This window comes from Ranitomeya imitator, chromosome 5 (genome assembly GCF_032444005.1).
Source record: "Ranitomeya imitator isolate aRanImi1 chromosome 5, aRanImi1.pri, whole genome shotgun sequence".
NCBI lineage: Eukaryota > Metazoa > Chordata > Amphibia > Anura > Dendrobatidae > Ranitomeya > Ranitomeya imitator.
This window is the reverse complement of record NC_091286.1, coordinates 335,397,999-335,421,022: the sequence shown is the minus strand read 5'-3', so window position 1 is coordinate 335,421,022 and position 23,024 is coordinate 335,397,999. Positions and strand designations below refer to the sequence as shown.

Below are 23,024 nucleotides of genomic sequence, written 5' to 3'. Positions count from 1 at the left end.
GATTAGGGAAACAAAAGGCCTTTAAAACCAAACAGTGCAACATTTTTAATGAAACCCAATTGTAAAAATAATTTTTGGCTACATTATAACATATTCTGGTGATTTTGATTATAATTACTCCACATGTCAAATCTACTTTTTAATAAATAAATGAGTACATGGTTTACCTTCCCTCCTCCACACTTTTATGTTCCTCACACAATTGCATCCAAAACTTCTCCCAAGTAACCCCCATCCTCTGAAATTCTGTGCCCCAACATGTCCGATTATCTATCACTTTCAGTTGGAACTTAAAAATCCATATTTTCAAGAAAACTTCCAGCTTCCAATGACCCTGCTGCTACTTCTCAATGACTGGAGCTGCTGCAATCCCCCAACCTACTATCTCCTGTCCCATTATCCTGTAGACCAGTGTTCCCCAACTCCAGTCCTCGAGAGCCACCAACAGGTCATGTTTTCAGGATTTCCTTCATATTGCACAGGTGATTGAATGCTTGCCTGTGCAGGTGATGCAATTATCCCCTGTGCAATACTAAGGAGATCCTGAAACCATGACCTGTTGGTGGCTCTCGAGGACCGGACTTGGGGAACACTGCTGTAGACTGTAAGGGCAGGGCCCTCGCCCCTCTGTACCAGGCTATCATTAGTTTGTTCACTGTAATTTATATTTGTACTTTATATGTAACCCTTTCTCATGTACAGCACCATGGAATCAATGGTGCAATATAAATAAATAATAAGAATTAGTGTGCATTATCATATTACAATTAGGCTATCTTACTAAGCTGAACATTAATAAAATCACATAACCATGAATAGTCAATGTGACCTACTAGGGAGTTTAGTGTGACCAATTGTAGATAACAGGTTGGTTGTGATTTCTTGCAATGGGGAAATGTGCAAATGATTTGGAATTTATGCAAAGATATAAAAATAGGGATTTTAATGTAGTGCTTGTGTCAATGGTATCAATAATTTGGATATACCATTGTATTAAAGTGCAACGAATGATCCATGTATTAGCCAATGGAAAATCTAATCAAGGATTCATGTATTTTAATGCTATTACTTTCCAATAATTATTGGTATTTCTAATAAATTGACAATATGCAGGTTGCACATAAATTATAATGTGAGTGGAAAAACCTCACATATTACCTTTTACTTTAGGGAATGTTAATGTGCTATTTATTTCCAGTCAAGAAAAAAGCTGTTCTTTCCCAAGCTATTGTTGTTCGTTCAGAGGTCTCAATAACTAATACAGGAATTACAAAGTAATTCTTAGTCATACTGAAGCCTCGTAAGAACTCAATCTTAGAAACTGAATTCATGTGCAAATAGTGCAACAAGAGCTATAAGTTATACGTAGTCATAGTAGCGGTCATTTGTTAATACGATGACCTATTCCATTATTTACAAAGAGACATGCACGTTACATTGACTTATACACAGAAAATACAATTAGTTGTGACATCAGAACAAACCTACTACAAGGTTGTAGTTTTTAATAGATTACATAAGACATCCTGTACCAGTAGCACATGGTGGATATCAGTACAGTATATTACCTTTACTAACCTATTTTTAAGAAAAGCACATTAATATTCACAATACCATTGTACAGTGTGTTTGTTTGCACAAACTCATTGGCCTTCATTGTCCTTGCCTGCAGGAGCCATTGGTTGCTGCCATTTAGACTGTTCTAAGACAAGCCTAGACTTTTAGCTGTCAATGGAAAGTTATTTAACTGTATATCCGTTATAGTCTGACTCCCCCTCTAATTAACTTTATACTGATCCTCAATGTCAAACAGCATTCTATATTCCATAAAAAGCCCAAATGCATACTAAGGTTACCATGTATTGTGCAAGTAGAGTACATCATATCTATTTTTTTTTTTTCTTATGATGATCAAACTAGAAGATTACCTCTAACTCCTTTCATTTCAGGGTATATTTTTGTACAAGTGATGCGAGGTATTAAGAAAAGTCTTCCAGTATTGTTTTCTTTTCCTTTTGACAAGTACAATACATTAAGTAAAAGGTCCGAAAGGACAACACAGATAGCCAAAGACTACAAAACAATGCTTTAAAAAATGTAAATCTATATCTGAATTGTTCAGTTCACTTCGTTTTCAAAATAAATGAAACTATATAATTAAAAAATAGTTTTGTATAATAAAATTAGTGCTCTTTTGCTCTAAACTAAGGGGAGTTAGAGAATTAATTGTAAGTAGCATTGATGTTAATGTATATCTCATTATTTCAGTTTTTTATGAATAGAAGATATACTACCGGATATATTTCTCTGCCTTTTAGCAGTGTTGAAGGGGGCAAGCTTTTTCCTAGTTTGATTTGTGACATTATGACTGTCTTATACTGCTTCTGCAGTTGTATCTGTGGACACAGACATGGTCACTTTGGCAATCTTAACGGTGCTTTTAATGCAGCTTTCAGCCGCTCTGTGGACATTACTGTTATTTGCATGTCTATTCTGACAGTCTGACTCCATGCTGTTATCAAGAGGCTGCGCAGTCCCTTCACATGAAGGGAACATGCTACAAAATGCATTTCTCAAGTCTTTGCTTCGAAGGGCGTAGATGATGGGATTCACAGTTGAATTAAGCAAGCAAAGCATGCTGCAGAAGGCAAACACTGTCTTTACTGTCTTGTTCATTTTACCAAAAACATCATAAACCATAATAGCAAGAAGAGGACCCCAACAAATTATTAACACAACTAGTATTAGTACCAGCGTCTTGGCTAACCTAATATCCATGCGGGTCTGGTCCGGTCTAGTAATGTGCACCTTGCCATCTTCTGATGTGTGAACTATGATACTTTTTTGAGTGCCACGTTGCAGCATTCTCACAGCATGGTTGTGTGCTTTCCATAATATATACATATACGCATACACTATAAACAACAAGAGAACACTGGTTACCCCGATCCAAAACATTAGGTATATTTCATCGATAAGGGGGAAAATATCAGAACATACAGATTTGAGCTTTTTGCAATTCCATCCTAACAGAGGAAGAACAGCTATGACTATAGCTATGGTCCACATCATACAGAATGCAATGACAGCTTTTGTCCTAGTGACTATTCTTTTATAGGACAAAGGCCTGTGTATTGAGATGTACCTGTCTATTGCAGTAAGGAACAGACTGCCAACTGAGGCTGTAAATGAAGCAGTGACGCCCCCTAGTTTGAAAAGAAAAACATTAGGACTGTCTATCCGATGAAAAACATGAAAATCAACAAAACTGTAGACAAAAATGACACTGCCTAGAAGATCGGCCACTGCCAGACTGCCAATAAAATGATAAGAGGGTCTACATCTCAAACTACGCGAGTGCAAGATGACACAGAGCACAAGCATGTTCTCAAGGACAGTAAATGTACCCAAGGTGATGGAAAGGGCAGCAATAACTAGCTGCTGACTGGGGGTAAGAATCATAAAGCATTCCATGTCCATGAAGTTCTTCCCACACTGTACATTGTCTTCCCGGTCTTTAAAAGAAGTTATAGTATTGTTGAAAATATCAGTTCCATTGAATGCATCCAGATGTTGAGTACTTTGCCCATCAATTATTTTCTCTTGAAAGGAGGATAAAGCCATTTTCTGTGGGAAATAACCCAGTTTTGATATATCACTCTTGGAATCTTCATACTGAACTTCATTTGCTCCCATATAGAGAAGGTCAGTGGTAATTGTTCTAAATGTAGTGTCCGCCAGGCCATCCAAGATAGACTTCATTACCTCGGACTTAAAGTAAAATTCTTCCGGAGGAAAGAATGGAGTGGATGATCACCACCTGTAGTGAACAACAGAAAAATAAGGTAAGTAATCATAGAACTGAACTGGGGATAATGGTAATCTGTATTTCATTAAGCCTTCATTAAAGGGATCATCCCACAAATAACATTAATTGCCTATCCACCATTGGGTGTAGACTTATAATTACTGAAGTCTGACTGATGTATTCCCCATCAATTAAAGAACAGAGCTCCCTTGTGTGAATGGTGTGGTAGTTCTTATGAGTAACCACCAGTTTACTAACTTATATGGGTCCATTGGACTGATGGCACCACCCCTTCCATAGACTGCAAATGGAACGGTGGTCACACATGCACAACTTCCCACTCCATTCACATGGGGCACAAGAGGGACTGCCGTCCTCAAGGCCAGGACACATACTGTGTCGGCACCTCCCACTTTGCCACCAACGCTGGCATCCAGGACTAGGATCACGTACCCCACTGCGCTGCCAATGGATACTTAAGCGGTTACATCCGCCCTGCACAAGTGTGTACACACAACGCGGTTATTTGGATTTTCTCCTGTCCCTGCTGGCTAAACGCTACATGGCTAACCCTCTCTGTGGTAGATGGTACGCATATACACGCACCATCCCGGATAATCTCTTTTTGGAGCACAGGCCTTGCATTCCTGTATAGGGTTAAGACTAGGCTGTCTTCACATTTGATTATCTTGATACGACGTAACGTCGATTGATAAGAAACGAACCGTCACAAAGGCAATTTGTTGTGATCAAGGCCACAGGGTGGCCGAAACCTTAAATTTTGCCTATCACCTGTCATTTCGTCTGCATCACCGCATCTTAAATAAAATGTTCACCTCAGCAAATCTCTTTTGAACTGGATGAGTGCAGTGATTTTGTTTCATTTCAAGTAAAACATTCATGTGAACTACCACATTGGTCAGTGTGCTGTCAATATTCAAGGCCGGATGAATGATGCCCTGTGCAAAACTGTCCTTTGGTGCCTACACTCAATTGTATTTTTACTCAGTTTTCTTAGGACATATACTTGGGCAGGAGGCCATTTTTTATATCTTAGAAAATTGATTTAGGATTTCATCCTTATTTGTTTTTTCTTCCATATAGTGAAATCTACAGAATATACTTTGCAAACAAGCTACTCCCAGAGCATGAAAATACCTGAGAAAATCAATAATTCACCATGGCAATATAGCTTGTTTGACATGCATTGCTCACATAAGTGCCGTTTCCTTCAATGCCCACATCCCAATTTACATTACAGACTTAGTAAATATGTCCCATTTGAGTATGTTTTAAAACACATGTACATTTTTACTTACACACACTGTGATGCAAACATACATAGTGATACTCAGCAGCACATCTTATAGACTTATAGGCATGCATTTACAGATACATTTATGCATGTATAAGCATGCTGACTCTTTGCAGTAAAATCCTTTCCCCCCCAAGGAACTAATCATATACATATTTTGCAGTATACTGATGTCCCTTGGAGTATAAAGATAAAACGAAGCCTCCCCTTGGGTATAATCTTATAAAAGCCTTTCAGTAACATGTATACACAAATATAAGCACATTCTACCCTTTCTTTCATGATCACTCTCTTCTATAGTATAATAGATACCGGTAATAATCTCTGCCGCGGTTTGGCGATTGTCTACCAGCTGCAGCAGTAACCGTCAGCTCAACAGGTGCACATGAAGAAACAGGCATTTGCTGAGCTCAGTGGCCCTTGTTAATGTAGCAGACACAAGCCACTGAGCTCACTGTTTGGATGCAAAGACACGTGGGTTGCAGTATTGACATCACCACTAAGCAGATATACAATCACGAGACTAGCTTCAGCGTCGCAGTGCTACACCTAAGATTGAGGAGAAGGGGAGCAACATTAACAGCTAATTTAATATTTTTAACAAGCACATTCTGTCACCATAAAAATTTGTTGAAAGGGAAAATACCTTTAAAATATTACTATACTGTAATTTGTGTGCTACTAATATAGCCTATTGTCTGTAAAGTGTTTGCCTCCTTCCTTATTTCCTATTCTTTTGTCACAGTTAAATGTTTCAGATTATCTACCCATCAGACAATGACCCAAAACACACCAGCAAGCTCACCTCTGAATGGTTTAAGAAAAATAAAATTAAGACTTTGCAGTGGCCTAGTCAAAGTTCTGACCTTAATCCGATTGAGATGCTGTGGCAAGACCTTAAAAAGGTGGTTCATGCTTGGAACCAATCTAATGTAGCTGAATCACAACAATTCTACAAAGATGAGGTTGCCAATTTCCTCCAGAGCGTTGTTAAATACTAAAAACTCATTTCCAGTTATCACAAACGCATAAACGGACTCTGTCACCTGAATTTGGAGGGAACAATCTTCAGCCATAGGGGCGGGATTTTCGGGTTTTTGATTCACCCTTTCCTTACCCCCTGGCTGCAAACTTGCCTTGCGCAGGCGTGTACTATGGAGGACAGAGAATGAACTTCAATCCAATATTGCAGCCAGCATGCAGCCAGCGGGTAAGGAAAGGGTGAATCAAACACCCGAAAACCCCGCCCCTATGGCTGAAGATTGTTCCCTCCAAATTTAGGTGACAGAGTCCCTTTAATTGCAGTTGTTGCTGCTATGGGAGGCCCAACCAGTTATTAGATTTAGGGGGTAATCACTTTTTTACACCGGATCCTGTAGGTTTGGATTTATTTTCCCCTTATTTATAATGACCTTCATTTAAAAAGTGCATGTTGTGTTTTTATCTTGGATTTAGACTGCTAAGTAGCCACAGTGAAAACAGAGAACAAGACTAACAAGCCAAGAAGAACGACCAAACAATCCCATATAATATATAAAAATGAAAATTCTTTATTAATAAATAGTGACACAGACAAATGGCTATCAGGATGAGGGACAGTATGCAAAACAAGTGACCCAAAAATAGCAATGGTAAAAAACGAAACGGTGTGCGCACATACCAGGAATACCCCGCATATAATATTAGATACATAATAGACTCCTCGTCAACTCATCACGGTATAGCAGAAGTTACCTAGATGAAATTACGTTGCAAAGGCATAGTGAGAAATACTCCAAAAATTAAGAGAAATAGCAAATGCCAGACCTAAAATTGGGCTATAAATAAAGAAATACCATATAGACTATACCTTGTTTCAACTGGCAACAAATGCAGGGACTCCTGGGATGTGCGCACACACCCCAACGCACGTTTCGGATGTTATCCTTCCTCAGGGGACATAAGTAGCCACAGTGTGTATGTACTCTTACACATTGTGCATATATCATCTTATGCTGTGGCTCATTTCTTTGGTTTTAAGGAAAAACACTGCAAAAACGCTGAAAGAATTAATATTCTACAGATTTGAAAAAATAAAACATTTTAAGGTTCAAATTAGCGATTTCAGAAATCTCATTCACCCTACTGTTAGTGTAAAGGCTGGAAAAATACAGAAAAAAATGAGGTAAAAAAAGGTAATGCATTTACAAGCCCTAAAGTTATTGGTAGGGGTCTGAAATTCGCATATTACTGGAGGTGTTTCAGTAAATAGAAAATGCATGAAATCACACTGAAGTGGGAACTGCATAAAAAGCTTATTCTTAATCTTACAGACCTGACCCTTTGCCGGCAGGTAGCACAAGCAGTGACTGTTAAGGAAAGCGCACATTATTTATTTATATTACAGTTTATGCTTTCTCCAAAGGCTGGAGAGGAAGTGCAGGAGTGCAAGCTGTCACGGAAAAGTAATAGAAGTGCTGCACAGTCGAAAGCAATTATTTTGAAATAAAAGCACTGATCTGTAAAGGGTATGTAGACCTTGGCATCCATTTTGCTCAGGTGCTGCTGGGAAAATGTAATATTACATGTGTGCCATTAAAATAAATTGCCGTCCATGTAAAGCATGGATAAGCTGGGACTGTCAGACCTAGAGACACTTTCTGTTCTTGCCAATCTGCATGCTATGCCAGTTTGCAATCGACTTAAAATGATATCCTGCCTGAGAGGCTCAGTACGTTGTGTCCTACGAGATCCATAAAAGATGTCCAAGTATTTGATGTTCAGTAAGGTTTATACAAAAGCTCTAACAGATCATCTGCTTCGGAGGAGTGCTGAGATTGTAAGTATGCATGCCTGGAGTCTGTACAATGCATTTTCTCCCTAGTGTTTCTTTGCAATTCTTCTTATACAATTCTCTACCGTTTCGTACCAGAATTGTATAGTGATTGTTCTTATGTGCTCTCTCTAGGATTTCTATCTGTGAGATGTGCAAACTCAATAACCTAAATGTATGAGCTACCTATAATTCTATCTTATGCTGTATTCTTTTCTGGAAAATGACTATAGTACTTACTGTACATTGTGAATATAAAACCATAGGTACCACACAGTAGGGCTCAGTAATTATTTAAGACATACAAATCCTCAACTGCTAAAATATTCATAAACTTCTATGCCTTCTTTCTCTGTCCCATTAGCCCACAAAGCATTTATCAAATATTGTTTTGCAGCAAAACCACATTTTAATTTCTATTTAAAACAGCTGAAACAGTGGAAGGCACAATTATTGTCATAGAGTGTGCTGTGAATCGAAAAACTTCTATAATATGGAAGTAATATTTCCCCGTCAGTTTTTGCAATTATAGAATATTGTAACTTTTGTCCCTCTGCATATAAGAAGGAAAATTGTCAGCAGATCTGCAGGTGGCAACTGGTATTCCGTAACCCCGTCCTTGTTGTCTTATTATGAGGCTTTATAAATATCGATCTTTACAGAGGCTGCTTCTAATTCGTAACTGGAAGTTAGCCAGACGAAATCTAATGGAGTTTTCAGTTTCCTCTAATCCTGATGCAATGGTATAAATGCTTATATTTTCTTTCATTGCCCATGACTAATACCAGGAAAATGGCACAATGGTGTGCCCAGTATAATAGGATTATTGGCATCTGGTGCAAAGTGCAGCACACTGCAATTTGCTCAAAAAAACAAAACTATTAAATGACACTAATCATTGTTATCAAATGCTAACATGGTATAAAAAGTCATTATATCCTTGCTACAGCGCCGCCATATAACACCTGGATAAAGATTGCGTCAATAGCACTTGATGGCTCATTCAGACCTTGAATACGTTATGTACCAACCTAAAACGATTCTTGTTTTGCATCAGAGGATTCAATTTATAATTGTTACCTAAGTTTATTGTGTGCAATGTATAAATGAGACAATGAGACCGTTGCCAATGTTAGGCTTGTGTTCCATGAGATAGCAAATGGCTTATGCTTCAACCGTACATACAATATCCAAGCTTTTACTGAATCTTAACCCCTTCTTGACTTACGCATACCACAACGTCTGAAGTCAGTTACAGGTGTGTAGAGCAGGCTCAAAAGCTGAGTCCGCTCCATACATAGTGGGTGCCATCTGTGTCATACGGCCAACATCAAGTACTAGCAGCAGTGACAAGAGCTAGCTCTTTTCACTGCTGTTTAACCATTCAGATGCCACTGTGAATGCTGCTGTTTAACTATTTATATGCCACATTGCAATCATGTGGTAAAAATGTAACTATTTTTTCTTCATTGCCCAATGGTATAAAATTCTGTGACACACCTGTGGTGTCAATATGATCACTGCACCCCTAGATTAATTCACCAAGAGGTGTAGTTTGTAAAATTGGGTCACTTCTGAGGAGTTCTGCTGCTCTGGCACCTCAGGGGCTCTACCAGTGGGTCATGGCAACCGTAAACCATAATAGTCAAATCTACACTATAATATGGTGTTCCTTTTATTCTGAGCTTTGCACTGTGCTTGAACAGTATTTCCTCAAATTTTGGAGTCCATTTACTTTTGCTATAATTGTGAAAAAGAAAAAATTGTGTCTAAAACAAAAATTTTCAGTGGACTTTTTATTATCATTTTCACAGATCAACGATGTAAAATGTAGCGAAGCACCTGGGGTTCAAGGTGCTCAACACACGTCTAGATAAATTCCTTGAGGGGCCTAGTTTCCAAACTGGGGTCACTTTGTGGGGGTTTTCCACTGTTTAGGCTCATCAGGAGCTCTCCAAACATGATATGGCATCCAATAATGATTCCAGCAAATTTTGAATAGTCAAATGGCGCTCCTTCCCTTCCGAGCTCTTCCATGTGCACAAACATTAGTTTTCCCCCATACATAGGGTATCGGCAAGCTCAGGAGAAATTGCACAACAATTTTTGTCATCTATTTTCCCATTACCCTTGTGAAAATAAAAAATTTGGGACCAAAATACATTTTTGGGGAAAAATGTGATTTTGTATTTCTATGCAGCTGAACGCTCCGATCTGAGTGCCAGCAGCAGTGCCAGGTCTTGATGCGAGAGACTCGCGCAAGTTTCTCGCATTGCACTCGCAAGTGTGACCCCGGCTTTAGAGGCATCTCAAATTCAGGTTCTCTGTTGGTGTTGTCTAAACTTGTTTAACACAGTATTAAGACAGTATTGTCATTTTGGCTATAAAGAAATGCAATTAACCAAAATATAAATATAAAATTGTAACTTATAATAATCAAATGAACCTATTAAAGCAGATAGGTTTCCACAAAGCCCATTATTAAAAAAACCCTCTGGTCTTTATGTAGAAGTACAGTACAGGCCAAAAGTTTGTACACACATTGAAATTGGCCCCGTCGTAAAGGCTAGAGACTAGTGTTGAGCGATACCGTCCGATACTTGAAAGTATCGGTATCGGATAGTATCGGCCGATACCCGAAAAATATCGGATATCGCCGATACCGATATCCGATACCAATACAAGTCAATGGGACATCAAGTATCGGAAGGTATTCTCATGGTTCCCAGGGTCTGAAGGAGAGGAAACTCTCCTTCAGGCCCTGGGATCCATAGGGATGTGTAAAATAAAGAATTAAAATAAAAAATATTGATATGCTCACCTCTCCGGCGGTCCCTGGACTTCACGCTGCTAACCGGGAGGCTTCTTTGTTTAAAAAGCGCGCCTTTCGGACCTGTGAATGACGTCCCGGCTTCTGATTGGTCGCGTGCCGCCCATGTGACCGGCACGCGGCCAATCAGAAGCCGCGACGTCATTCTCATTCACAAAACTGCTAATTCTAGGAATTGAGGACCTGCGAATGACGTCGCGGCCTCTGATTGGTCGCGTGCCGATCACATGGGCGGCACGCGACCAATCAGAAGCCGGGACGTCATTCACAGGTCCGAAAGGCGCGCTTTTTAAACAAAGAAGCCTCCCGGTTAGCAGCTTGAAGTCCAGGGGCCGCCGGAGAGGTGAGCATATCAATATTTTTTATTTTAATTCTTTATTTTACACATCCCTATTGATTCGATACCGATACCCGATATCACAAAAATATCGGATCTCGGTATCGGAATTCCGATACCGCAAGTATCGGCCGATACCCGATACTTGCGGTATCGGAATGCTCAACACTACTAGAGACCCCTTTACAAGAAAATAACAGAGTTAATGGTTAGTTTTAGAGTAAAAGTTTCAATCTTCATGTTTTATTCCATCATTTATTGTCAGACTCCCTGATATGCAGTCTACTCCTACTTTTAGGTTTCTCTTGAGACTGTCTCCTTCCCTGTAATACATTGCGAATATGAGTTCTGTGTGCAATAGTGCTGCTTTCTTCACTGGCTCTTATATGTCAACACAATTTCTTTTCTGTACTATTTTCTTATTCATCTGCTTTCCTTCCGATCTACAGCTTCATTTCTCCCTCCTTCATTAGGCCGCTAGACACACTAGACTAATGTCAGCTAAACTTGGTGAAAACAACACCAGCCAAGTGAGTGCTACTGTGTTAGAGAGAAAGCCCAAAATAGCTGCCGGCCAAACAATTAGCTGAACCATCATTCAGCAGCCAACAGTCATCTAATGTGTATGGGGGACTTTGGAGCATGAATGCTCCCACCCTCTACACCAGGGAATTCCCAACCTGTATATCGGGAGCCACATGTGGCTTGCGGGTCCATGGTGTGAGGCTCACGTCTATCTGTTGATGCCTTAGCACCAGCTCTAGTAAGTTGCTAAGAGCAAGTCTAGAAATGGTGATCCCAAATTCTGATGGGGGATAAAAATGGCAAGCTGGACGTAGGGTGATACCAGTTAGAATGGTGATTGAAGCTTGATTCAATAGTGTTGTGTGTCTGCTTGAGGAATGCAAAAATACCAAAGTGCGGGTAAAGTGCGAACACTTGGATGCAAGCATACCACATCTAATGGATGGGTGTACATGGTCTTGGTCTCTGTGGGTACATTTTGTTAGTTATTATACCGGTAAAGGAGGGCACTGTATGTGGCTCGTGACTATCTCTCAGAGTTGAATGTGGCTCTCTAGGTAAGAAAAGTTGTTTACCACTGCTCTAAACAATGATCTGTTATGTATAACTCAAACCTACACCCTGCTGCTTTCTCTAACACCAAGAGGAGAGAAAAGCAGACAAATAGACATTACAGGTAAATGCAGAGCTCTGATGGATTAAGACTTACAGACAATTTGCAGAAGCAAAATAATATAAAGATTATTTCAAAAGTTTCTTAATTACTGTATGTTTTTAGGAAGCAAATGAACAATAAAAAATTATTGCAAATTTGTACATTACTTTTTTTTTACTTCTGTGATTTCCTTTGAATAAGAAATTAACTAAATGCAGTCATGTCTATGAAATTGTGTCTAGTGCAGAAAGAGACGAGTGTAAAATAACAACAATATGAAATTCATTGCATATGCATTATTATTAGGGTTGAGCGACCTTGACCTTTTTAGAGTCGAGCCATGTTTCGCGAAACCCGACTATCTTAGAAGTCGAGTCGAGTGGAATCGGCCGATTATCGCGAAAAGTCGGGTATCGCCCGAAACACGAAACCCAATGCAAGTCAATGGGGGAGCATAGTCGGCAGTGAGTGGAGGCCAGGAAAACACCTACACTGCCCATTTTAATGGCAAAAACATCCATTCTTGTTAAAGAAGCTTGTCAATCGTAATTTACCTTATAATAATTGGAAGGCATTTGAAATTGGGGGTCATTTGGCTAAAGTTGTGGGGGGTAGGGCTGGTTCAAGTAATTAGTGGGCCCAGTAAATCTGGACCACATCACGGCAGTGGAGCAGGGAGAGGTAAGTATTTAAACTTTGCAAGTGCTGTGATCCTGAGCAAGCAGGGGGGGCCCACTCGTTGGCATTGGCACTGGCACAGGGTCCCTCAAAGTACAGCGGTGTGTTTGCACGGCGGGGGCGCCTCTCACCGGCAGCAACACTATTGCGTACTATGAGAGGCCCTGTGCCAGTGACGTCGCCAACTAGTATTCCTCCCCCCACCTGATGAAGGAACCTGCACTTTCATCTGCACCTTCCTCTTTGTCCCCGTGTAAGGTGGTATGGTATGCGGGAAGGGGAACCTGACTTTCAGCAGGGTCACAATCTTGCTGTGTAGCGTGCACGGGGAATTTTGCGTTATGGGTCAATGTACCAGCAGACTCATCTATCACTGGCTGGGCAATGGGCAGGATGAGGAGGAAACACAGATATAGGCCCAAAGAATAAAGTGGGCTAAATGCAGTTCAAAATTGGTAACACAGGACTAACCAGGGGGCATTGCAGTGGAGGACAACTGGAATGAGAGGCTGACACAGAGAGTAGGCCCAAATCAGTAAGTAGTCGACATGCAGTTCAAAATTGGCAACCGTAGAAAACAGGCGGCCCAGCTTTGTTCAGTTGAGGAGAACAGCAAGGAGTGGCAGACACCGATAGTAGGCCCCAACCCAACTAGTAGGCCAAATGCAGTCTAACATTAACAACTACTTAACAAGAGCCTGAAAATGGAATTTCAGGACAGGAAACCAGGAGAACAGCAAGGAGTGGCAGACACCGATAGTAGGCCCCAAACCAACTAGTACGCCAAATGCAGTTGTTCCATTTAACTACAATTTAATGAGAGCCTGAGGATAGAAGTTCAGGAAAGGCAACCTGGAGAACACCTTGGAGTGGAACACACCATCTCTCTACACCCCATACCCAATTTGTAGGTCTAATGCAGCGTAGTTTCCAACAACTACTAAACGAGAGCATGATGATCGAAGCATTGGCGAGGAAACCTGGGGAACACCTTGGAGTGGAACACACCATCTCTCTACACCCCATACCCAATTTGTAGGCCTAATGCAGCATAGTTTCCAACAACTACTAAACGAGAGCATGATGATCGAAGCATTGGCGAGGAAACCTGGGGAACACCTTGGAGTGGAACACACCATCTCTCTACAGTGGAACACACCATCTCTCTACACCCCATACCCAATTTGTAGGCCTAATGCAGCGTAGTTTCCAACAACTACTAAACGAGAGCCGGAAGATCGAAGCTCAGGAAAGGCAACCTGGAGAACACCTTGGAGTGGAACACACCATCTCTCTACACCCCATACCCAATTTGTAGGCCCAATGCAGCGTAGTTTCCAACAACTACTAAACGAGAGCCGGAAGATCGAAGCAATGGAGAGGAAACCTGGGGAACACCTTGGAGTGTAACACACCATCTCTCTACACCCCATACCCAATTTGTAGGCCTAATGCAGCGTAGTTTCCAACAACTACTAAACGAGAGCCGGAAGATCGAAGCAATGGAGAGGAAACCTGGGGAACACCTTGGAGTGTAACACACCATCTCTCTACACCCCATACCCAATTTGTAGGCCTAATGCAGCGTAGTTTCCAACAACTACTAAACGAGAGCCGGAAGATCGAAGCAATGGAGAGGAAACCTGGGGAACACCTTGGAGTGGAACACACCATCTCTCTACAGTGGAACACACCATCTCTCTACACCCCATACCCAATTTGTAGGCCTAATGCAGGGTAGTTTCCAATAACTACTAAACGAGAGCCGGAAGATCGAAGCTCAGGAAAGGCAACCTGGGGAACACCTTGGAGTGGAACACACCATCTCTCTACACCCCATACCCAATTTGTAGGCCCAATGCAGCGTAGTTTCCAACAACTACTAAACGAGAGCCGGAAGATCGAAGCTCAGGAAAGGCAACCTGGGGAACACCTTGGAGTGTAACAAACCCTCTCTCTACACCACGGAAGGGCTGATTCTTAGGAAGGAAGGCTGTCGGAAAGAAGCAGGGCGCGTCCGAGGGTGATTATATTCTTATTAGGTATATACTCACCCTCGGACGCGCCCTGCTTCTTTATTTGTAATGAATGTTTATTTGCAATGTGGTTTTGACTTACTCTATTTTTTTGGTAAATAATGATTTTATTATTTTCATTGTTTTGCATCTTCTTGGCAATAATATAAAGAAGACGCGACAGGACAACACTCGGTGGATGCCATATCTGTGTTTAAAATTGAAAAAACCTTTCAGTTAACTACTTGCAGGAGAAAGTTATTGTAGCTGGTGGCCATTTTTAGTACTGTACCAGATTTTTGTTGTATGTGTTTGTTTTTAATGTTAAAATGTCTGCATTTGATATCTCTCCAGTATTTTCTTTTTTATAAGCAAAATATTAATATTTATATATTTTCTGATGTTGGTTCCAGGGGTACACGGGCAGCAGTGGTGTGGTCAGTGGAGGCCTAGTGGAAGGAGTGACCGCAGACAGGCATCGAAGGCCTAAAATAATAACACATGGCTGTAGGCAATTTTAAATTGGTTACAGGGGTACACGGGCAGCAGTGGTGTGGTCAGTGGAGGCCTAGTGGAAGGAGTGACCGCAGACAGGCATCGAAGGCCTAAAATAATAACACATGGCTGTAGGCAATTTTAAATTGGTTCCAGGGGTACACGGGCAGCAGTGGTGTGGTCAGTGGAGGCCTAGTGGAAGGAGTGACCGCAGACAGGCATCGAAGGCCTAAAATAATAACACATGGCTGTAGGCAATTTTAAATTGGTTCCAGGGGTACACGGGCAGCAGTGGTGTGGTCAGTGGAGGCCTAGTGGAAGGAGTCACCGCAGACAGGCATCGAAGGCCTAAAATAATAACACATGGCTGTAGGCAATTTTAAATTGGTTACAGGGGTACACGGGCAGCAGTGGTGTGGTCAGTGGAGGCCTAGTGGAAGGAGTGACCGCAGACAGGCATCGAAGGCCTAAAATAATAACACATGGCTGTAGGCAATTTTAAATTGGTTCCAGGGGTACACGGGCAGCAGTGGTGTGGTCAGTGGAGGCCTAGTGGAAGGAGTGACCGCAGACAGGCATCGAAGGCCTAAAATAATAACACATGGCTGTAGGCAATTTTAAATTGGTTCCAGGGGTACACGGGCAGCAGTGGTGTGGTCAGTGGAGGCCTAGTGGAAGGAGTCACCGCAGACAGGCATCGAAGGCCTAAAATAATAACACATGGCTGTAGGCAATTTTAAATTGGTTACAGGGGTACACGGGCAGCAGTGGTGTGGTCAGTGGAGGCCTAGTGGAAGGAGTCACCGCAGACGGGCATCGAAGGCCTAAAATAATAACACATGGCTGTAGGCAATTTTAAATTGGTTACAGGGGTACACGGGCAGCAGTGGTGTGGTCAGTGGAGGCCTAGTGGAAGGAGTGACCACAGACAGGCATCGAAGGCCTAACATAACAAAAATGTCAATACAATGGTATTGTCAGTGGCAGGCATTGAAGGATGTCAGCGCATAGACTAAACATTGGTGGAGCTGTGAGATAATTTTGCAAGTGGTAGAGCACTGTTTGAGCTGGGGTGGGGGGAAACTGTCTTGTGGCCGGCGGTACAGGCCCAGGGCCCCTCATATTACAACGGTGTGTCTGACGTTGGGTGCGCACCAACACCGCCAGAGACACTTTATTGTACTAGGAGGGACCCAGTGGCAGTGCCATCGACCAAAAGCGGGCTCACCCACCTCTTCAGACAAACTGCACTCTCACGGGTGCTGTCGCCAAGTGTCGATACCACGGCCCCGTGTGGGGAGTTTGGCCATTTAGTGAGGTGTAAACATGTTGTATGCTGGACAATCAGGTGCAGAAAATTACGAGATTGGAAAAGGCATTCAGAATAGTCCACAGGCAAGACCTTTTCATAGGAAAGCTAGGTGTCAGCCGGGCAAGGTGGGGCAAAAGATTTCGAAATCCAGTTGTAGTTCATTTTAATGAAGGTTAGATCATCTACATTTTGGGTAGCCAGACGAGTCCTTTTTTCTGTTAGTATTGAACCTGCAGCACTGAATACTCTTTCTGATAGGACACTAGCTGCCGGGCAAGCAAGCTCCTGCAATGCATATTCTGCCAATTCTGGCCAGGTGTCTAATTTTGATGCCCAGTAATCAAATGGGAATGACGGTTGAGGGAGAACATCGATAAGGGATGAAAAATAGTTTGTAACCATACTGGACAAATGTTGTCTCCTGTCACTTTGAATTGATGCTGCAGTACCTGTCCTGTCTGCGGTCATAGCAAAATCACTCCACAACCTGGTCAGAAAACCCCTCTGGCCAACGCCACTTCTGATTTCTGCCCCTCTAACTCCTCTGGTCTGCTAGCCACTGCAGCTCGTGTGAGAACGATCACGGGCGCTGTGTGCAGGGAATGCCAGAAGCAAACGGTCAACAAGAGTTGATTGTTTGGTTGCTAATATTAGTTCCAAGTTCTCATGTGGCATTATATTTTGCAATTTGCCTTTATAGCGAGGATCAAGGAGGCAGGCCAACCAGTAATCGTCATCGTTCATCATTTTAGTTATGCGTGTGTCCCTTTTGAGGATACGTAAGGCATAATCCGCCATGTGGGCCAAAGTTCCAGTTCTCAAATCTGCGGTTGTGCTTGGTTGAGGGGCAGTTTCAGGCAAATCCACGTCACTTGTGTCCCTCCAAAAACCAGAACCCGGCCTTGCCGCGCCACCAATTTCCAGTGGCCCCGGAAAAGCTTCCTCATTAAAAATATAATCATCCCCATCATTCTCCTCGTCCTCCTCCTCCTCTTCGCCCGCTAACTCGTCCTGTACACTGCCCTGGCCAGACAATGGCTGACTGTCATCAAGGCTTTCCTCTTCCTCAGCTGCAGACGCCTGATCCTTTATGTGCGTCAAACTTTGCATCAGCAGACGCATTAGGGGGATGCTCATGCTTATTATGGCGTTGTCTGCACTAACCAGCCGTGTGCATTCCTCAAAACACTGAAGGACTTGACACATGTCTTGAATCTTCGACCACTGCACACCTGACAACTCCATGTCTGCCATCCTACTGCCTGCCCGTGTATGTGTATCCTCCCACAAAAACATAACAGCCCGCCTCTGTTCGCACAGTCTCTGAAGCATGTGCAGTGTTGAGTTCCACCTTGTTGCAACGTCTATGATTAGGCGATGCTGGGGAAGGTTCAAAGAACGCTGATAGGTCTGCATACGGCTGGAGTGTACGGGCGAACGGCGGATATGTGAGCAAAGTCCACGCACTTTGAGGAGCAGGTCGGATAACCCTGGATAACTTTTCAGGAAGCACTGCACCACCAGGTTTAAGGTGTGAGCCAGGCAAGGAATGTGTTTCAGTTGGGAAAGGGAGATGGCAGCCATGAAATTCCTTCCGTTATCACTCACTACCTTGCCTGCCTCAAGATCTACAGTGCCCAGCCACGACTGCGTTTCTTTCTGCAAGAACTCGGACAGAACTTCCGCGGTGTGTCTGTTGTCGCCCAAACACTTCATAGCCAATACAGCCTGCTGACGTTTGCCAGTAGCTGCCCCATAATGGGAGACCTGGTGTGCAACAGTGGCAGCTGCGGATGGAGTGGTTGTGCGACTGCGGTCTGTGGACGAGCTCTCGCTTCTGCAGGAGGACGAAGAGGAGGAGGAGGGGGTGCGAACGGCTACAGCCAACTGTTTCCTAGACCGTGGGCTAGGCAGAACTGTCCCAAACTTGCTGTCCCCTGTGGACCCTGCATCCACAACATTCACCCAGTGTGCCGTGATGGACATGTAACGTCCCTGGCCATGCCTACTGGTCCATGCATCTGTTGTCAGGTGCACCTTTGTGCTCACAGATTGCCTGAGTGCATGGACGATGCGCTCTTTAACATGCTGGTGGAGGGCTGGGATGGCTTTTCTGGAAAAAAAGTGTCGACTGGGTAGCTCGTAGTGTGGTACAGCGTAGTCCATCAGGGCTTTGAAAGCTTCGCTTTCAACTAACCGGTAGGGCATCATCTCTAACGAGATTAGTCTAGCTATGTGGGCGTTCAAACCCTGTGTACGCGGATGCGAGGCTAAGTACTTCCTTTTTCTAACCATAGTCTCATGTAGGGTGAGCTGGACTGGAGAGCTGGAGATCGTGGATCTAGCGGGGGTGCCGGTGGACATGGCAGATTGAGAGACGGTGGGAGATGGTATTGTTGCCGCCGGTGCCCTAGATGCAGTGTTTCCTACTACGAAACTGGTGATTCCCTGACCCTGACTGCTTTGGCCTGGCAAAGAAACCTGCACAGATACTGCAGGTGGTGCGGAAAATGGTGGCCCTACACTGCCGGAAGGGATGTTGCGTTGCTGACTAGCTTCATTGGCCGAGGGTGCTACAACCTTAAGGGACGTTTGGTAGTTAGTCCAGGCTTGCAAATGCATGGTGGTTAAATGTCTATGCATGCAACTTGTATTGAGACTTTTCAGATTCTGTCCTCTGCTTAAGGTAGTTGAACATTTTTGACAGATGACTTTGCGCTGATCAATTGGATGTTGTTTAAAAAAATGCCAGACTGCACTCTTTCTAGCATCGGATACCTTTTCAGGCATTGCAGACTGAGCTTTAACCGGATGGCCACGCTGTCCTCCAACAGGTTTTGGCTTTGCCACGCGTTGTGGGCAAGATACGGGCCCGGCAGATGGAACCTGTTGCGATGTTGATGCCTGCTGCGGCCCCTCCTCCTCCGCTTCAGAACTGCTGCCGCCTGCACCCTGTTCCCCCAATGGCTGCCAATCGGGGTCAAGAACTGGGTCATCTATTACCTCTTCTTGTAGCTCGTGTGCAACATCGTCTGTGTCACCGTGTCGGTCGGTGGTATAGCGTTCGTGATGGGGCAACATAGTCTCATCAGGGTCTGATTCTTGATCATTACCCTGCGAGGGCAATGTTGTGGTCTGAGTCAAAGGACCAGCATAGTAGTCTGGCTGTGGCTGTGCATCAGTGCACTCCATGTCAGATTCAACTTGTAATGGGCATGGACTGTTAACTGCTTCACTTTCTAAGCCAGGGACGGTATGTGTAAAGAGCTCCATGGAGTAACCCGTTGTGTCGCCTGCTGCATTCTTCTCTGTTGTTGTTTTTGCTGAAGAGGACAAGGAAGCGACTTGTCCCTGACCGTGAACATCCACTAACGACGCGCTGCTTTGACATTTACCAGTTTCACAAGAGGAGGCAAAAGAGCTAGAGGCTGAGTCAGCAAGATAAGCCAAAACTTGCTCTTGCTGCTCCGGCTTTAAAAGCGGTTTTCCTACTCCCAGAAAAGGGAGCGTTCGAGGCCTTGTGTAGCCAGACGACGAACCTGGCTCCACAGCTCCAGACTTAGGTGCAATATTTTTTTTCCCACGACCAGCTGATGCTCCACCACTACCACTACCCTCATTACCAGCTGACAATGAACGCCCCCGGCCACGACCTCTACCACCAGACTTCCTCATTGTTTTAAAAACGTAACCAAACTAACGGTATTTGTTGCTGTCACACAACTTACATGGTGAGCTATAACTTCAGTATGATTTAGCTACCCCTTTACAGGTGAGTGAGACCACAACGAAAATCAGGCACAATGTTACACACTCTGTTGTTGGCAACAAATGAGAGAGATGCCACACACGCAGGACTGTCACTGAAGCACAAATGTATATATTAATCTCCCACTGATTTGATTTTTTTTTTTTTTTCAGGGAGACTTTAGGAAAAAAAAATAATAGAATAAAATGATATTTTCAGGAAGAATTTAGAAACCAAATAAAATAAAATGATTTTTTTCTGGGAGAATTTAGAAAACAAATAAAACAAAAAAAGGCTTTCTATGGCCCACTGAGTGAGAGATGACGCACACAGGAGTCAGGAGTGGCACACAAGCCCAGAGGCCAATAATTATCTCCCACTGATTGATGTAGTGATTTTTTCAGGTAGATTTTGGAACCCAAATCAAGCTAAAAAAAAATAGGCTTTCTATGGCCTACAATTGGAGAGAGAGAGATATGGCACACCCAGGAGTCAAGACTGGCACACAAGCAGAAAGGGCAATATTAATCTCCCACTGATTTGATTTTTTTTTTTTTTTCAGGGAGACTTTAGGAAAAAAAAAAATAGAATAAAATGATTTTTTCAGGAAGAATTTAGAAACCAAATAAAATAAAATGATTTTTTCTGGGAGAATTTAGAAAACAAATAAAACAAAAAAAGGCTTTCTATGGCCCACTGAGTGAGAGATGACGCACACAGGAGTCAGGAGTGGCACACAAGCCCAGAGGCCAATATTTATCTCCCACTGATTGATGTAGTGATTTTTTCAGGTAGATTTTGGAACCCAAATCAAGCTAAAAAAATAATAGGCTTTCTATGGCCCACAATTGGAGAGAGAGAGAGAGATGGCACACCCAGGAGTCAAGACTGGCACACAAGCAGAAAGGGCTATATTAATCTCCCACTGATTTGATTTTTTTTTTTTTTCAGGGTGACTTTAGGAAAAAAAAAATAGAATAAAATGATTTTTTCAGGAAGAATTTAGAAACCAAATAAAACAAAAAAAGGCTTTCTATGGCCCACTGAGTGAGAGATGACGCACACAGGAGTCAGGAGTGGCACACAAGCCCAGAGGCTAATATTTATCTCCCACTGATTGATGTAGTGATTTTTTCAGGTAGATTTTGGAACCCAAATCAAGCTAAAAAAATAATAGGCTTTCTATGGCCTACAATTGGAGAGAGAGAGAGAGATGGCACACCCAGGAGTCAAGACTGGCACACAAGCAGAAAGGGCAATATTAATCTCCCACTGATTAGATTTTTTTTTTTTTTTCAGGGAGACTTTAGGAAAAAAAAATAATAGAATAAAATGATTTTTTCAGGAAGAATTTAGAAACCAAATAAAATAAAATGATTTTTTCAGGGAGAATTTAGAAAACAAATAAAAGAAAAAATAGGCTTTCTATGGCCCACGGAGTGAGAGATGACGCACACAGGAGTCAGGAGTGGCACACAAGCCCAGAGGCCAATATTGTTCTCCCAATGATTGATGTAGTGATTTTTTCAGGTAGATTTTGGAACCCAAATCAAGCTTAAAAAATAATAGGGTTTCTATGGCCCACAATTGGAGAGAGAGAGAGATGGCACACCCAGGAGTCAAGACTGGCACACAAGCAGAAAGGGCAATATTAATCACCCACTGATTTGAATTTTTTTTTTTTTCCCAGGGAGACTTTAGAAAAAAAAAATAATAAAAAAAAAATGATTTTTTCAGGAAGAATTTAGAAACCAAATAAAATAAAAATGATTTTTTTCAGGGAGAATTTATAAAACAAATAAAACAAAAAATAGGCTTTCTATGGCCCACTGAGTGAGAGATGACGCACACAGGAGTCAGGAGTGGCACACAAGCCCAGAGGCCAATATTTATCTCCCACTGATTGATTTATTGATTTTTTCTGGTAGAATTTAGAACCCAAATCAACCAAAAACATAAATAGGCTTTCTATGGCCCACTATTTGTGAGAGAGATGGCACGCTCAGGACTGGCACACAAGCCCAGAGGCTAATATTAATCTCCCACTTTTTATTTTTTTTCAGGGAAAATTTATAAACCCAATAAAAAAAATAATAAATAGGCTTTCTATGGCCCACTATCTGAGAGAGAGAGATGGCACGCTTAGGACTGGCACAAGCCCAAAGGCCAATATTAATCTCCCTTTTTTTTTTCAGGGAGAATTTATAAAACCAAAAAAAAAAAATAAATAGGCTTTCTATGGCCCACTATTTGTGAGAGAGATGGCACGCTCAGGACTGGCACACAAGCCCAGAGGCCAATATTAATCTCCCACTTTTTTTTTTTTGTTCCAGGGAAAATGTATAAACCCAATAAAAAAAATAATAAATAGGCTTTCTATGGCCCACTATCTGAGAGAGAGAGATGGCACGCTTAGGACTGGCACACAAGCCCAAAGGCCAATATTAATCTCCCACTGATTGATTTATTGATTTTTTCAGGTAGAATTTAGAAC

General features: G+C 42.4%; 1 protein-coding gene across 1 annotated transcript in view; it reads right to left on the bottom strand.

Moving 5' to 3' along the window:
* Window positions 1-1,904: 1,904 nt before the first annotated feature.
* Window positions 1,905-23,024, bottom strand: part of CNR1 (cannabinoid receptor 1) — a 172,373-nt gene continuing 151,253 nt past the window's right edge. Inside the window, exon 2 of the mRNA XM_069726382.1 lies at window positions 1,905-3,820. Coding sequence (XP_069582483.1) covers window positions 2,374-3,762 — 1,389 coding nt within the window. The 5' untranslated portion in view covers window positions 3,763-3,820 and the 3' untranslated portion in view covers window positions 1,905-2,373. The remainder of the gene's footprint in view (window positions 3,821-23,024) is intronic.